Source organism: Crocodylus porosus, unplaced genomic scaffold (genome assembly GCF_001723895.1).
Source record: "Crocodylus porosus isolate Cpor-Errol unplaced genomic scaffold, CroPor_comp1, whole genome shotgun sequence".
Taxonomy (NCBI): Eukaryota; Metazoa; Chordata; order Crocodylia; family Crocodylidae; genus Crocodylus; species Crocodylus porosus.
This window is the reverse complement of record NW_017728917.1, coordinates 26,877,789-26,895,224: the sequence shown is the minus strand read 5'-3', so window position 1 is coordinate 26,895,224 and position 17,436 is coordinate 26,877,789. Positions and strand designations below refer to the sequence as shown.

The window sequence follows — 17,436 nt, the reverse complement described above, 5'->3', positions numbered from 1 at the left end:
TATAGAGTGCCATGCCCCCACCTCTCCTTCCTATCCTGTCCCTCCTGTACAACCTATAGCCCTTGACATTCACCGCCCAGTCATGCATAGAGTCCCACCACGTTTCCGTGATCCCCACTATATCCAGGCTGGTGTCCATGACCTATTATAACACCCATGTTGAATTCCAACCCATAATCTTTTGTTCTCTCAGGCAGATAAAGCACACTGTTCACTGCTAGGGAAAAAGTGCTTTGCAATGTACAGCAGCCCACCTCTAACTAATTTTTAAATCCACTGATGGACTTTAGAAAAGTACTGTCCCTTGGCTCATAAATGCAACCTTGTACTTAACTAGCACATCATCTGTGTCCTACATGTAATTTCTAAGAGTCTTACTTACTTACTCTCATTAGGTCAGTAGAGTTTTTAATACGGAATGGATTAAAATATACATGTAATACGGATACACATAGTACTGAATAAAATTTAAAAACAGAATACCTGCCACATTTCTACCTTCTGCTTCAATTCATCCTCTTCCACAAATTCATTTAAATTTGCAAGAGCTTTAGCTGCCAAAATTCTTCGTGCCTCCAGACTCAATTCTGATTGCAAAATAATGTGTGGAATTGTTTCTGATAGATCTTTACTATCTTGGCTTTCACATCCAAGAGAGCATTCTTCTTTAGAAGAACAATCGGAGTCCTCAGATGCACAAATTATTTTGCCATGTATATTAGTCTTTTGTTCTTCTTTGTGACCCATGTCTTTGGCAAAATTACACTTTGGTGTTCTGGGGTCCCTAGCATTGTGTACATATGTAAGACCTGCTGAAAAGGTTCTACTACGCTGTACTTCTTTTGGAGATTTTTTTCTATGATAAAGTGCAGATCCATCTTTTTGGATGGATCCATCCAAATTAAATTTACCTTGGCTCCAGAAAGTAAGTGTGCTACGCACAAAAGCTTCTTTGTTTAAATCCAGCTGAGGCTTTTGATTGCCTGCAGCAAAACAATGTTCCCCACTGTTAGGTCGTTTCAGTTTGTTGCAGAGTAGTATTTGTGCAGGCACTGTCCATGGAGTTTCTCCCTGTTCGAAGAGAGATGCAGTTCTCCTCAAATCTGAGTCACTGTAACTTAGACGCCTTTTCAGATGAGTCAGAGGCTGAAGGCATTCAGCATTCCTTCTTTTCCAAAGAGGATCACATTCGTGTTCAAGTGAGAAAACAGAATCTTGGGTCTCAAAAGGATTATTTCTCACCGAGTGGGAGAATGAATCTGATGCATCACTGTCCTGTCTTGTTAACTCTTTATCTAGTTGTGTAGAGAGCAACTGAGAAACAGTCTTTTCGATTTCAGCTGAGAGATCTGGTATGTCTAACAGTTCTTCCTCTATCACCTGCCTGTTTTCAGCCAAGTCCAAAAGAAGCTTGCAAACTAGATGAATAAGTTTTGGCACATGCTTGAGATGTCTACTCTCATAACCATGAAGCAGATGCCGCTGACGGATCAGGTACTGGGACAGAGTAACTGCATGTGCTTTGGGCTCACAACAAGCAAAAACATTTCTCAGAGGGATCAAAAACTGAGTGAACTCTCTTACACATAATAACTGTCCCCTAGTTTGAATAGAATTAGGCCTTTTTGCCCGAACAAAAAGAATTGCTTGATCTGCAGTCATTCTTGTTGCAAAAACTAAGTAGCAAGCTACTAAAACACCTAGAAAATTTAAAAGACAAAGGATAAACATGTTTTTGTTTACTCATTCACTAAGATACAATTTTTATGTTTTGTTTCATAATGTGCTTCCTACATGCCTGTTTGCACTTTTTTGGATAGTAATAAATAGATTGGTAAAAACTAGATGATCATTGATTTCTGTTGCATCAAATCTACTGTTTTAGTGGTAGGTTACTGATATGGCTCACATGACTAACATTAACCCTTCTTGCATCTTCTTTCATTTTTGCTTTCCCTCGCCCCCACCTTTGATATATCTTATTGTTCCAGTATTGTTGCTAGCAGACCAAGATCTCCACTTCTTGGTACGTAGGGGAGAAACTTGACTCCCACTATTAACTTATCATGGAGTAGCAAAAATGCTATTATGTAAATGGTTTGGAAACAGTACTTCAAAGACTGCCTTTATTTCTATACATCTCTGTGGAGCTGCAGGCTGATTCATGATTCAACTACAAAGGGTCAGAGGCAGTGCATTTTTAGGTGTGGGTACTGAATTCTGGAATTCACTTCTACCATTTTGCTACCAAAGCCTGAATTTGTTAGCTTTCAAATCATGCTGCAGACCTGGTCTTTTGTCCCCAGCCTCTTAGGGACAGGAAAAGAACAGCAAGTAACATCAGATGTTAGTTAAGAGCTACTAAGACTAGATGAGACTCTCAGAATGTTTTGTTCCATTTTGAGTGTTTGTATCTAAATTTTGTCTCTGCACTCAGATTTCAAATGAATCAAAAGACATAATGTCAAAATGCATGAATATTAGACAATGTGGGGCAGGAATGAAAGACATTCATTTCTATAAGGAAGGTCCTATTCTCATTAGTATACCTGAGAAAAGCATATTTTATATGCGAGTGCACAATGCATGTACACAATATGGAGACATTATTATTTCAAAGGAGTTATTACAAAACAACATCTGGCTTCTTTCCTTCTTGCCTCGAGTCTCTAGAATCCTCAGATAGACTTTTTCCAGTTGGTAAGCCCTTGTTCTTTTTTCTTGCACATAACATACTTTGCACCTCAGATGTTAACCTTAAGCTCTTTTCTGGCCCTGAGGATCAGAAGCTGCAGGTGCTTCACCCTTACCTTGCTACGGGTCAGGCACTGCTGTTATTCTGTGGATGTGAGGGGATTTTAAGCAAATTGAAGCCAAAAAAAAAAGGATTTAAATAAATTAAGGAACGTAAAGGTAGTGGTTAAGAAACTAAACTTTTAAAATTCAACTAACATTAAGAATGCTAGTTTCTCTCTCAACAGCATCCCTATTAACCTTGTTATTTACAAACTTCTTTTCCCCCACAGGGAGCAATGGTGGCTACTGCAGAGAAGGATAGGCAAAGAAACAAGTTTGGAAAGGGAACAGAAGTAATTCCATCTTGAAATATCTTTAGAAAGTGCCAAAGATCAAAGTTGCAGACTGAGCGAGCAAACACATACTAGCTGCATTCAAGAATGGAAAAGCACAAGATGAATTATTTCCTTAATCTGAGACCGTGGAATGGCAAATGTCTAGGTGAGGAAACTGTAGTTTCAATATAGCTAGGCGATAATTCTATGGAACAAAGTTTCTCTTAATTCTCAATCTGCTGTTTCATCTTGCTGCATTTGACAGAATGACACAATATGTTTACTTAATAGATGTTAACAGTCTCATAGGCATACATCTCAGGACAGAAAATATACAGTTTAAAACAAACCTGTACTGGTTCATAATCTGATATTGTACCTTTTAGAAAAACATTTACATTGACTTATGCATCTGAAAGCATACCTGTTCGGCCAAGTCCTGCATGGCAATGAACAGCTACCCTCCCTTCCTGCAACGCAAATGCCATCACTTTTACCATATCGAGTATAGTGGTAAGAGATGCCACACCATAATCTTTCCATCCAAAATTATAAAAATAAACTAAAAAAAAAAAAAAGAGAGAGAGAATTATTTTATACAGTGTAGAATTAATCTTTTTGTGCATGCAGATGAGAAATTATATAATAAATAAAAATCCTGACAGTACAGAAATATCCCACTAGGATCCACCTGTGTATAATTTGTTTGAAATGGATTAGTTGCACTTCAGAGTAAGCTCACTAGGAAAGTTTTATACACCCCTGGAGTTAGTTGTTTCAGACTTTAGCTCAGCTGGAATGTAACGGGTATCACAAAACTAAATGATTCATACTAAAATTACTGAGCTATATATAGGAATAGTGTAGCATTCTATTTTGGACATAATAGCATATCTTAATTTAATGGCTGTTTCCTAAGCAGATAACACTTCCCAACTCAGTGTAATGTGAGAGGGAAAAAAAAAAGAAATACTGCCAATACAAAGAAATCAGTGTATTGAATTCTAATTGCAAAATATGAGTCATTTAAGTGTCTGAAATGTAGTTATATCCTATGTATGTCTTTACTCTCAATTTCCATTTAGCTTTTTACCAGGCAGTTGAAGCAACATGGCTTCTCCAGTTTACACCCAACAACATGTCAGTGAGGGGCCAATTCAAAACTGCTTACTAAGTTTTATTTTCTTATAGATCTGCTTTTGTGTAGTCCTCCTCATGTAACTTCTCTTGACTGAGAGAGCTCAGAGTCAGAATATCTGCAAGTATTGTCCTCAATAATTAATGAGGAACAGCAGCAGGAGTGAACTTACTTCCAGCTTCCATGAAAGCTTCAGGAAGGTAGGTGAAGCCACTCTCTTGCTCCAACGGATTCCCGCAGCTAGCATGCTCCCCAGGACGCTGAAGGTTAATTACTGTTTTTATGCCACATCTTAAGCAAGGAACAAATGAGTCACATTACTATATGCACCTAAATTTTCATTATCCCTTATTTTCTGAAACATATATTTATTCTTTCTGCAGAATAAATCCTTACCTGTATATCTAAAATGAAAGGATCTTTACCAACAATCCAGATCTAAGTAGGAGGGAAAAATGGATCAGGGATACATCAGTACTATTTATAGGAATTCATTACCAGTAAAGATCATTACCTTTCAAATTGCTCAATGATACTATATTTTTCAATGATTTCTGTTGAGGGACGAGCCATTGCCAATATGTTATCTGTTATCCTGAGAAAAGACATTCAAAACTTAGGAAAAATGATCTCATGGGTAACAGTCTACCAAAATACAGACACTGTTTCCTTTTCAAGAAACTCTCTCTAACTAGCAATGTGCTTTTATACCTTTCTCTAAAAAATTCCATCAAATTAGAATAATAAAAACATACAGAATGGAAAATTGCTTTTTTCATTATTAAAATAAAAAATATTGTGGAAGATTAAATAAGCTATTATGAACTCATTTTAAATATAGCTGTATTGACATTTCAAGAAGGAACATCTATGATCTAGAATATTTACATAATCTATAAATAGGTATTTTATTTTTGATCTGAGGCCAAACTCTTTGAACTTAAATGGGAGGAATCCCTTTATATGAGGCTTTATGGGCTACCAAACATTAACTGACATTTTATTACAGTACATGAAGTATTTATCATGGCAGTCTATATATTTTGTAGAAAACAGAATACGGGTCTGTGTTACTGTTATTTCATTATGTTTTATTTACTATAGATAATTTAAATAGAACTTATCATTGCATATTACCAAGAAGAGTAAAGCCCTTTAATGGCTTGCTCTTGGTCACTCCATCGAGCTGGATTTTCGTATTTACAAGCACGTCCACCACATGCCATTGAACACTGCATATGACCAGGAATTACATGGCGAAGGCGCTCCCCTACTTTAGTATATTTTGCAGTTGGGCGCATTGCACTTTCTACAACACATACAAAAAATAGAGTAAATAAGAAAGTTAACGAATGATAGTCACTATCCAAAACTTGAATCAGACCAACAACTTGATTAAATTGCAAAATACACAAACATATGGACTATATACTGAAGATCTATTTTTCAATATAAATATAAAAAACCAGCAAAGATATTCAGTGAAATGAATGCTCTTTCCTTCTCTTGTTGTTGATGTAATTTTTTTTCTTACATCAACGTGTTTTCTTTCTTGAGGATATTATAGGCATGTGGCATTCATCACAACACCACAAATATCATGGTCATCTTTTACCTAAATATAGAAGTGCTTATTATGTCCTCACAAATCTCATAGCACTGTCTTGTTTATTTGTTTTCTGTAACAAAGGTGTTAAACTGAAATGCTGTACAAATAAAAAATAAAACAGATTCATTCCCGTATAAAATACCAATCAAGGTAGTTTAGATATAATAAAACATTAACCATTATAAAAACTAGGAGAGAGAGAGAGAGAGAGAGTATGTGTGTGTGTGTGTCTGCATGCATGCACTTGCAGACCCCCCATATGCCCTGTGTATCAAAACAATATTTTTATATATATATTTAGCCTATTATAAAATGCAACCATGATTTGTATTAAACAAAACCAAGTTAAAAGTACTTTACTCTTTTTCTCAGGAAAAGTTGCATCCAGCTCTTCAGGGCTTAGGGATGAGATAGCCACCATAACCCTGTGTGTTGAGGATGACAGTACCTCCACAACCGAACTCCGGCGCCTTTGGATTATACGGAGAAGAGGATCGGAGCAAGAATGCCTCCGACCCTGAAAGAAGTTGCTAAAAATACTAACAGCTGAGCGCCGCCTGGGAGAGCCCTGCATAGCTGATTGCAAATAGTTCACATATGCTGTAGAAGACTGAATGGATCTGAAATCCAACTTGCTCAATGCTGAAGTTACACAGGGATGTGCATCTTTCTGTGTGATCTAACAGCTATTCAGGATAGGCTGAGCAGTTTCCATAGTAACAAACAACGAAGCCACTGATGCCAGCTACCCCTGTGGCAGCTAAATTCTATATGAATGGATTCTGTTTGGGACAAACTGTCCACAGCTGATGAAAATAGTTGCATTTCCAGTAGATAATTTTGGAAATTGATGGAAATGACCACAATATTTTGCATAAATAAACAAAGAATTTTAGTGTATAGCAAATGCTGTATCTTTAAAATATATTAGTACATAGCATATGACATAGAAATAAAGCAATCAAAGTGCAGTCCAGGGCCCTGCTCTCCTAGAAATCTGTAAGTAAATACACTGTACACCCCCACTTCTCAGTTTGACATTCCACTACCTCCGCTTTCCCTCCATGCAGCAGCTTCAAAATGCATCATTAGTTTAGTAATGATTGAGATTAGTGTGTTCCTATTGAAATGGTTCAGTACATGATGAATTGTAGACTGTTCACTCTGGATCATTCATATCCACTAACAAAACACAATTTGTTATTGAAAACAAGAGGTTTATTTTTTCAGAGCAAAGCTTTTGATTAACCAAAGCTTTTAGCTCTACTGGTAAGGCAAAATATTGGGTGGAGCTGCCATCTCATTTTAGAGCTCTAGCTTTGAGGGCTATGTATTGGGCTATAAGCTGCTTTCTCACTTGCTTCCATGCTAAGGGGGTAATTTGACTTAGCCAAAAAAAAAAAAAAAAAAAAAAGCAAGTTTATCAAAAGCACAGGAACCGATATGGGTTTTGCCCCTGCCTGGGGCAATGACTGTAAAAATATTTAAACAATATCATCATCTCATCAGCTGTATATTAAAGTGCATGTTATAGATACTAACAGGCAAGTGAAGAACATCAGTATAGCACTGCCTAATGCATAGAATTATTCCTGTTATCCTTTATTAGGGTCATGTATTGCCCTCAGGGCATATGTTTCTCATTTAACATCATTAGGACTTGCATATATGTATCGAAAGCAGCTAGTAGCGCTTGGAGTAGAATTTGCATGAAAAAAACCCTGCTAAATAAAAGGTGAATTTTTCCATTTGAAAAATATTCAGGTCATAACTTACTGGGTTGGGTTTTTTTTTCAAATCATAGGCTGAAAGCAAATTCCTGAATACAGAAAACTAATGTCACTTGGCTATTGAGGACACAAGGACAGGTCTGCTGAAGACGACAGCCTCTGCAGTGGTGATAGAAAGTAAGAAAAGCTGCTTGCCCTGACTGTTGTTGGTGGTAGTGCCCAACAGTCTCTATTCTCTTGGCTCAACCCTAATACTGATGTCAGGAGGGAGAAGAAATCTTCTCATCTGGGTGTTAGAGGGCAGGGGGTGGGGGAAGAGGGTATAGAGACAAAATACTTGCTACATCCACTGAATTTAAATAACTTTTCAAAATTGACCATTTTGCTTCCTTAGCTTGAATTGTGTCTCGTTAATATTCTGTGCAATTTTTCTTCTGTATTTATCAAAATCTAGGGAGTTAGATAGCAAAGCCAAGACCTGGTAAAATTGATGTAGACAAAGGATATGATCCTGTCATCATTCACCCGTTAGGTTTAGTAGGATTTGGAGGTACTCAGCTGAAAGGATGAGAGTCATCATATAATGGTTAACCCCATAACAACGATTACTGTTTTTTGTAGCCCGTCACATTGTACTGGCACTTTCTGAACACAAAGTACAGCTCATTTCTCGCCTCTAAAAGCTTACCTTCTGACAAACCAGAAATGGCACATAAATCAAATCTGCATAAAGCAAACCCACTTTATAATGTAACAAATAGGGGTAGGTTCCCATGGCTTTGAGAGAGGGAGGGAGAGAGTGAGGCTGGGACTAGGAAAAGGGCAGTTGCGCCAAGTACTGGGAACAACCCTGTGCCGCTGCTGGGCCCCATCCTGCTGTTGTCCCATGCACAGATCTGGGGGCACAGCCCCCCAGCCCTCCCAGGAGATGTGGAGCAGCAAGAGGCATGTTCCCCCCTATCCCCTTGAACTCTCTAATGATTCCCTCTGCAGCTGGCACTGGCGATTCCCTGGACTGCTGCAGCAGGGCTGGGGTGAGTGGGGCCTCAGCCCCACAGCCCTTTCCCCTCCTCCCACAGACTTACCTGCTTGGGCAGGGACCTATACCGATTACAAGAGTGAATTTACCTCTCATATAATGAATTATGGGTCTAAAAATCCTCAACGCATAAGATCGAATTTGCATACTCAGAACCCACATAAATGGAGGGAAACCTGTACAGGGAAACATTTGTATTATATATACATTTTCACCAAAAGTTAGCCATCATAGATCTATTTTGCTTTTATTTCTTTGAATCTATTTCCTTTGTAAAAACAAAACAGAAAAAAAAATCACCTAAATTCTCATTAAAAAGACATATTAGAGAAAATGATTACCTGAACTCATACTTGCAAGATATGCACTGCTCTCTAACAGGGAAGAGTATGGTAACTGATTTTGCAGCAAGACTCCTGCAGCCATTGCAGGACCTGTTGAAACAGTAACATGTTTACTGTACATGCAGAGACTCAAGACATTCACTGAAAGAAACCAACCTACTCTTTATAAAACTACAATCAGGTACCAGAGCACAGTATGGAGGTTTTGAGCAGCTAGGCATTAGCACCTATGGTGTAATCATTAGCATGACCTAATCATTGGAGTCATTTTAAACTAGAGAAAGCTTGTCCCAGCAACCTTTCTGCATACTTTTTTAAAAGATGACCATGTATGTGAGATTGTACATAGCATACCTGCAGGCATCTGCATGCATAAAACTAATCACTATAATTATGAATATACAGCAGCTGTTAACCCTTCCCCCATTTTTGTACATGGTGGCAGCCAAGGAAATTTTCTTTGGGGAATACTACTCTTTTAGCTACTCTTTTAGAAGCTGGAGTCTGAGTCTTTGACCATGTAAAAAGCTTTGGGGTTTTTTTAAATATAATTTAAATTGTAAATTGAAACTCCCAGGTCAGATGTAACACTTGAAGAATTTCAAATGCCTCTGAAACACTTCGAAGAGCCACATGTACAGACATTCCAAAAGCAGCTGAAGCACTCTAAAACAGTAATTCTTGATATGATTTGCTATTTTGAGGCACTTCACTGCTAGTACTACTACTGTCTGCACAGTGATAGGTTTTTCATAGGTTTTTCAGAATCCCACAGCACTCTGCTTTCCCCTGTTCCACAACCTCCAGAAGGGGTAGAGGGGGAGTGGGATAGAGAGGCTGACAGGCTGACTGAAGGTCTGCCAGACTGTGCAGCTACAGAGTCCTGCTCCCAACCACTCTGTTACTTAAGCACTTTCAGGTCCTAGGATCCTCCTGGTACTGGGGCAGTGTCAGGTCCTACGTGGGGGATCGCACACTCCATGCCAAGATTCCTGCACACTGCACCTGCCACCAAACTGGAATTCCGGCTCTTCAGGCCCCAATCTTCTCTACCTCTCTGGTAAGAAGGGAGGACAAGAGTTTTTGGGGATTAGCTGTTAGAAAGCTGGAATCCAAGCAGTAGGATAGTCCCGCTGCCACCACCAATCTCCATGCCCCACCACTTCTCTTCTACCTGACCACTGCTTGACCTTGCTCCCAGACTCCATATCCCATTGTGGCAGTGCACCTTTGGGTGCCTGCCACTTTAAGGGCAGAGGCACGCAGCTACCAAGTGCCTGATGAGGGCAGCCATTTTGGGAACACTAGGTATGTAAAGGCTGTAGTTTGCTGCTGCCAGCCCAGGCAGAAGCATCACCTGGCTGAATGGCATGGAACATCTTGAGGTCAAAGCAGGTGGCTCTTGGTCCTGGGCATGACCTAAAACTGCACCCTGTCAGGGAAGGGTAGCCTCCTGAGGCTCCTAGTGGCATGGCAGCCCCCAGGAAGTGCCAGGCCAGTTACCCCCCTGGTGAAAGGCAGGTAGGGGTAACCCCAGCCCCCCACCCCCCAGTGGGTAATTCTGAAAGCTGGAGGAGCAGTGGGGCCAGGTATGCCCACATGTGGGTGCCTGAGCCCAGCAGGGATGCTGATCCTGGAGACCCCAGAGAGGGTAGTGTGTAGAGCTGTAAGAGTAGGTCTGAAGGGCTCTGCATGTGAGGGGGCTGAGTAGGGCTGAAATTCAAGTAGGCCTGAAGGACAGTCCTAGGGGTACACTGAGTAGGGCCAAATGGGAGTAAGCCTGAAGGCCAGCACAAGGGCTAGCCCCATAAGAAATTGATTTCAAGCATGAGACAGAGACCTCGGGGTAGGGCGTAGCGTAGAGTTGCCCAGTGAAGGACTTGGGGCGGAATTAGCCCAGGGTTTGGCACAAGGCCAGACTACGTAGAGTAGGGGAACTTATGGGAACCAAAGGACTGTATGGCGAGGTCAGAATGCAAGTAGCAAAGCCTGATGGCCTAAGAGGGACCGCTCAAGGAGCAGCAAGGGCAGTGGAGTGTGACCCAGTAATGGGCAGTATACCACAGGCCCCAGTGAGAGTAGGGTGGAGTGTAAGAGGCCTCCTGTGAGAGAGGAGGTGGTATGAATGTACGGGTGAGTGGAGCCCAACTTTGGACTCGGTTTGCTCCGGTCTCAGACAAGGGGGCAATACTAATCTGGGTGCCATCTTTGAGGCATGGGCTACAGTGTAGGGAAGGTCCAGAGCTGCAGATGGCACCCGTTGGCATTGGGGCAGTAATGGGCAGTCTCCTGCATTATACCAACAGTTTATAGAATAGCCAGTCGTGGCAGGAAAGACTGGGCAGGCCACCCCATAGAGGCACGTGGGTGGGCCGGCATAAGACCCAGCCTCAGGTCTGCCCCCTGTCACACCCATCTGCTGCTGAGGGACTACTACTGTCCACCTCCCAAACAGTACAGGGGCTGTATATATTTCCAACAACTGAAAGACTATTTTTTAAAATCGTTCTAAGCTTATTGTGCTTGGAAACATTTCAAATGTAACATTTGTCCACACCATGATCAGTTTTGTTAACTTAATCAGGTTAAACCCAATTAATTGCTCTAATAGGTATTTAGCTTAGAATGTTCCTGCTTCTCTCTCAGACCTAAAGAAGGGCATTTGGGGCCAAAAAGCTTATCTTAATATCTTTTCCAACTATAGAGTTGGTCCAGTAAAACATATAATCAAAACAATCTTACTTCTAAAACTTCCATGCAGACAAGCATTAAGTCTCCAATTCTGTAACAATGTTGCTAAGCTTCAATAGCATAAACAAAGCAAGAATTGTGTTGCTAAAGTGGGGGGGGGGGAAGGGGAGCAGATATGATGTAGCAGTTCTAGCCTTTATTTTTATAAAGTGTTAACTGCTTCTTGTTCCTTGTCCATCTTTTAAGAATAATTTTGTATAATTCTTTTAAAACCATTTATGTTAAATATTTAATGTCATTTTGTCAGTTCAGATAACACATTATATGAGCTTATGTGGGAATGGGTCAGAAATACCTCAAATAAAGACAATGTTCTCATTTACTGGTATATTAGCCACTTTTCAGTGCTCTAACTTTGTTGAGGGGCTGGAAAGCAAGCAAAAATTACAGACATATTCATTTTTAAGCCCACATTATACTACACAGCTAATATAAAGTGGCCTCAGAATATCAGGCCTGATGAAACTATGTAAAAGTCGAAATACTTTTAAAAACAAGGGACTTTTTAAAATCTAAGATCAAGAAATAAAATCATAATGTAAAAAAAACAAACAAACAAACCAGGATTACCTACATCTACAGCGTTTCCTTATTTCCTGTGTAGAAGCCAATTTCTTTATTAAAGGAGCAGTAACCCCTATAATTACATAATCTCAAATTCCATTCTAAAAGTTTTTTCTAAGAACTGTAACACCTCCTCCTCTGTCTTCACAATGCCTTTGAAAAATTTGTAGGAGAAGCTTTCAAGCTATAGTGCTTTTATTTTGTTCCAGAAATAATCTGTTTGTATATAGCAGAATTATGAACTAGTAAAAATTGCCCTTTTCCATCTTTCCCTTGCATTCCTTGAGGGAAACACGGGAAGCCTGCCAAAACCATGACAGAATGCACAAACACTCTGAAGAGTATCCTTTTCACCATCCAGGCAGCATCATGCATGCCCTGCAAGTGCTTGGGAGCTGCCAGAGAAGCTGCAGTGGTGGGAGGTAAAGAAAGGGAAAGAGCCGAGTCTAGTTAGCTCAGGCTCCACCAAACCAGAGCACTGCCAAGGCATCCCATTTCTGTTCCTTTCTCCAAAGGTAGATGAAGAGGCAAGTCCCCAAACTCAATGCCAGATCAGGCTCCCTGTCCCACATATCTGGCAATTGGCCCTGACTCTAAATCTAGCATTTCTAACTTTGAAGCATTTGACTTTATAAACTACAAGATCTTCCTCTAACAAAGTTGCAGTACTTACTGGAATTACTGGAGATTCAGTAAATGCATACATCAAGTGCTGATGATAATTTGATCATTTTGTACTCCTTAAAGGCATTTTTTATATATATTTCAATTCGAACTGGACTCAGTAAACACTTGCAAAATCTTTAGTTTCTCGCATATTTTAATTCTTCAAAGCTCTTGTTCATAAGACTATAACATGACTAGAATGATGGAACTGCTCATCATAATTCAACTTCAAGTGATCTTATTACAAACCTATTTAACCAGAAACTAGCAGGCTACTTAATAAAAAGTACCAATTCACACTATTATTTCTGCTGCAGCTGCTTGAACAGTATTTTTAACAATTTTTTTTTTTAAAAATCAAATAACTTTCTTGGGATGCTGATTAGAGTTTGAACTAAAAAGTATCTAATCTCTTTCATAACAGAAAGCCTAGAAAATAAATAGTGATTTTTTTCAAATTCATGTTAAAAAGGTATTGTCAAGGTAAACATACTTCTGTAAAAATTTGATTCTGAGAACTACTATGATTGTATCTCACGCTTGAAATTTCCTTTTATTTCTTTTGATTGTATTATAGTAATACACATTTTCTGTGATTTATTTTGTGCTACTGATAAGGTTGTATGTGCATATTTTTTACAACATTCAGTTTTCCTGTTTGGTTGCATCATTCACTCAACCAGGGGAAAAACGAATCTCAAAAGAGGCAAACATGGTTGTAAAACCACAAAATCTGGCACAGGTATCAGGAGCAGGTATTACATCTAAAACTACTTTTAGCTTTTTTTACATAAACTAGAATTCAAACTAACAGGATCTGTAACTGCAAGAGGAGAGGAGTTGCAGGAAGTTAGACAAGTATAACACTTCCAAGCACAAGTGAGTTTTATCTAAATATTAAAAGTATAAGAATTTGTTGGTTTGACCCTACTGCTTTACTCCATAACTCTGGTTTTACAAACTGGTGTTTGTGTATAAACAATTCACTTTCTGCTCTGCTTAAGATATTAGAGTAGAAACAGAACAACAACCTTGGAATAAGTGTTGTTAAAAGCTGCTACTGCAACTTTCTTAAAGCGGTTAGAATCAAGATGGAGGGTATTTCCTGGAGAGGAACAAATATTTTTTATTTTGCTTGTGTCAAATATATTTTTAGCTCTTAAAAGGCCTATTCAGCAATTTGTCCACTCTATTTACCCTCAATACCTGAGGATGCTAGAGAAAAAACAAACAAACAAACCCAACAAGCACAGAATGTTATTCCAGGCTACAATCCTTATTAGCTCAACCAGAGAATTAAGTCACATGTCTTGTGGCAGTCATGCTCTCACAGTAATCAGATCATCTACATTATCTATGTAACATGCATCTCTATTGCCATGACAGCAAATAAACAGGTCTTCGATTTCAATCATGTTAAAAAAAATGGAAGTGTCCTAAATGATGTTCCATCTGCTTAATTTAACTACGTAGATCAACCACAGAAGGTAGTGCTATTAAGACTACAACATAAATATTGAAACTATAGTAAAAACAATGACTGCCAAAGGCATTCAGGAACATCTGAAAGCTAAAAAGGAGGTGTACATCGGGTGGAAGAGAGGGGCTATCACCAAGAAGGATCATACCTCCATTGCTCAAAACTGTATGGGGGCTGTTGGGAAGGCTAAGGCAGAGATGGAACTAGGACTAGCAACCAGGATTAAAGATAACAAGTCCTTTTTTAATTACATAGGGAGTAAAAAGAAGGCACCGGGTAACGTGGAGCCCCTGCAGGACATGCTTGGCAATCTGGTGGTTGCACCAGATGAAAAAGCTGATCTCTTCAACAAATTCTTTGCCTTCATTTTCCTGAGCAGGGACCAGGACATCTCTCCCACCAGGATTTCGGATCAACTCAGGAGAGGCACTGCCAGGCCTAGGGTCAGGGAGGACCTAGTTGGGGTACTTCTGGTGGGGCTGGACGTGTTTCAATCAGCAGGTCCAGATGCTCTCCACCCCAGGGTGCTGAAGGAATTGGCAGGGGTCATTGCGGGGCCCCGGCATGGCTTTATGAGCACTCGTGGTGCTCTGGCCAGGTGCCAGAGGACTGGAAAAAGGCCAATGTGGTCCCCATTTTCAAAAAAGGGAGGAAGGAGGACCTACGTAACTATAGGCCCATTACTCTTACCTCAGTCCTGGGGAAGCTGTTTGAGAAATTATCCAGAAGCATATCTGCAAGGGACCAGCAGGGGAGATTATACTCGGGGGCAACCAGCATGGGTTCATAGGGGCAGGTCCTGTCAGACACGATCAGGTCACAAAATTCTTGGACGCAGGTGTCACAGTGGATGTAGTCTTTCTGAACTTTTAGGAAGGCCTTTGACACTCTCTCTCACCCCATTCTCATTAAAAAACTAAGCTACTGTGGCATTGATACCTACACAGTCAGATGGGTCACAAATTGGCTAGAGGTCCACACCCAGAGAGAGATGGTGGATGGGTCATTTTCAACATGGAGAGATGTGAGCAGTGGGGTTCCGCAGGGCTTGGTCCTCGGGCCCACACTGTTCAACATCTTTATCAGCAACTTGGACAAGGGGGTGAAAAGAACACCTTGTTCAAATTCACAGATGACACTAAGATGTGGGGAGAAGTAGGCATGCTAGAAGGGAGGGACAGGCTACAACTAGATCTGGACAAGTTACAGGACTGGGCGGATGAGAATAGGATGGGATTCAATACTGACAAGTGCAGTCCTGCACCCAGGGAGGAAGAACAGCAGCATACCTGTAGACTGGAGAACTCCCTTCTCATCAGCACAGAGGCAGAAAGGGATCTTGGAGTCATGGATTCCAACATGAACATGGGCCGCCAATGTGAGGACGTGGTCAGTAAGGTTAACCGCACCTTGTCACACATCCACAGATGCATCATGAGCAGGTCCAAGGAGGTGATCCTCCCCCTCTGTGCAACACTGGTCAGGCTCCAGTTGGAGTACTGTGTCCAGTTCTGGACTTCAGGAGGGATGTGGCCAGCACTGAGAGGGTCCAAAGGAAGGCCAATCACATGGTCAGGGGGCAGCAAGGCAGGCCATACGAGGAGAGGCTACAGTACCTGAACCTGTTCAGCCTCCACAAGAAAAGGCTGAGAAGGGATCTGGTGGCCATCTATTAACTTACCAGGGAGGACTGGTGGGGAATGGGAGAGGCCCTGTTCCCCCAAGCACTACCTGGAGTAATTAGGAATAACAGGCACAAGTTGATTGACAGTAGATTCAGGCTAGACATCAGGAGGTACTACTTCACAGTCAAGGAAGCTAGGATCTGGAACCAACTTCCAAGGGAAGTGGTGCTTGCTTTTACCTTGGGGGTCTTCAAAAGGAAGCTAGATAATCACCTAGCTGGGGTCATTTGATCCCAGCATTCATTCCTGCCCATGGCAGGGGATTGGACTTGGTAATCTGCTCAGGTCACTTTCAACCCTAAAAACTATGAAACTGGCTGAAGAAAGCAGCAGTATATCACCCTAAAAAACTATAGTTCTGAAATTGAGGTATATGACCTGATGCTTAAAGGTCATAAAAGGTTGCACTTAGGGAACTGTTTCTACCAAAAAGCTGTCATTTTAGTGCTGGTGCCTTGATGCACTACATATTTGACGGCAATTATTTCCTCCCTTGAGAGAACTTATCAAAGAGAAAGGATTTAGCAGTTTTTGTTGACTTCCAGAGTTATTCAGTTGTTCCACATATTTAATAACAGCTGAGTAATAGTCATATGGCATACATTAATACTACATTAAAATAGGGCAGAATTAAATGATCAGTAAATTCATTTAGATCCACAGCATGCATTTTCCACACCTACTTACGTTATTCCCCTGTGAAGCAGTTCTCAAGTAGCAGCACTGTTCACCCACCTCCTGGGCAAACTTATTTCACTGTCCAACTGCTCTTTCAGTTAAAGAATTTTTTCTTACCATTTACAGCAGGGGTGCTCAACCCCTGGACCATGGGCCAGATACCACCTGCAGGGTTTCCCCTTGGGTCTGCAAATTTGGTAGTTGGGGAACAGCAGCAGCATTAATTGTTGCTCCTCTGCTGCCAAATTTCTCGACCTATGGGCCAGATAGTAATGCCCTGCACACCATACTGGGTGCATGGACACAGGGCAGCACCCCATGAATCCAGCCCACAGACCAGTGCCATGCCACTCATCTGGCCCGTGGGGACAAAAGGTTGAGCAACCACTGATCTAAAGAAACTATGCCTTTTCATCTCCTTTTCTTGCCAACTTGTGAGGCAATGACTAACTACCTCTGTTAATTTTTTCTGTTACTCTGAAGATATTTATAGAAAGGGTTTAAGCTACGTCACAAAATTTTATTCTTCAGTTCTTATTTTTTTCTCCCAGAACTGGATTACTAATAACTTACTTGTTGAAATGACAAGCGTAGGCAGAACTTCAGTTATTTTTTTAGAAACAAAATGTTTATAAGCAGCATTTCTTTTATTTTATATACTCTGAATGAATAAACATCTCT

General features: G+C 40.5%; 1 protein-coding gene and 1 long non-coding RNA gene across 4 annotated transcripts in view; one reads left to right on the top strand and one right to left on the bottom strand.

Annotated features, from left to right (window-relative positions):
* The window catches only part of PTPDC1 (protein tyrosine phosphatase domain containing 1), a 44,189-nt gene that overhangs the window by 9,913 nt on the left and 16,840 nt on the right, over positions 1–17,436 (bottom strand). Inside the window, exons 2-7 of one of the 3 annotated variants that reach the window (XM_019536952.1) lie at positions 8,929–9,021; positions 5,347–5,518; positions 4,724–4,804; positions 4,382–4,500; positions 3,496–3,633; positions 484–1,700 (exon numbers count right to left, since the gene is read on the bottom strand). In XM_019536952.1, coding sequence (XP_019392497.1) covers positions 484–1,700; positions 3,496–3,633; positions 4,382–4,500; positions 4,724–4,804; positions 5,347–5,518; positions 8,929–9,013 — 1,812 coding nt within the window. In that variant the 5' untranslated portion in view covers positions 9,014–9,021. Of the gene's footprint in view, positions 1–483; positions 1,701–3,495; positions 3,634–4,381; positions 4,501–4,723; positions 4,805–5,346; positions 5,519–6,178; positions 6,486–8,928; positions 10,329–17,436 lie in introns of those variants that run through there. The other 2 variants (XM_019536951.1, XM_019536950.1) reach the window with 2 other exon arrangements.
* LOC109311342 lies at positions 1,406–3,150 on the top strand. The gene is made up of 2 exons (XR_002101479.1): positions 1,406–1,494; positions 3,027–3,150. It is a non-coding gene; the product is annotated as an uncharacterized LOC109311342 (long non-coding RNA).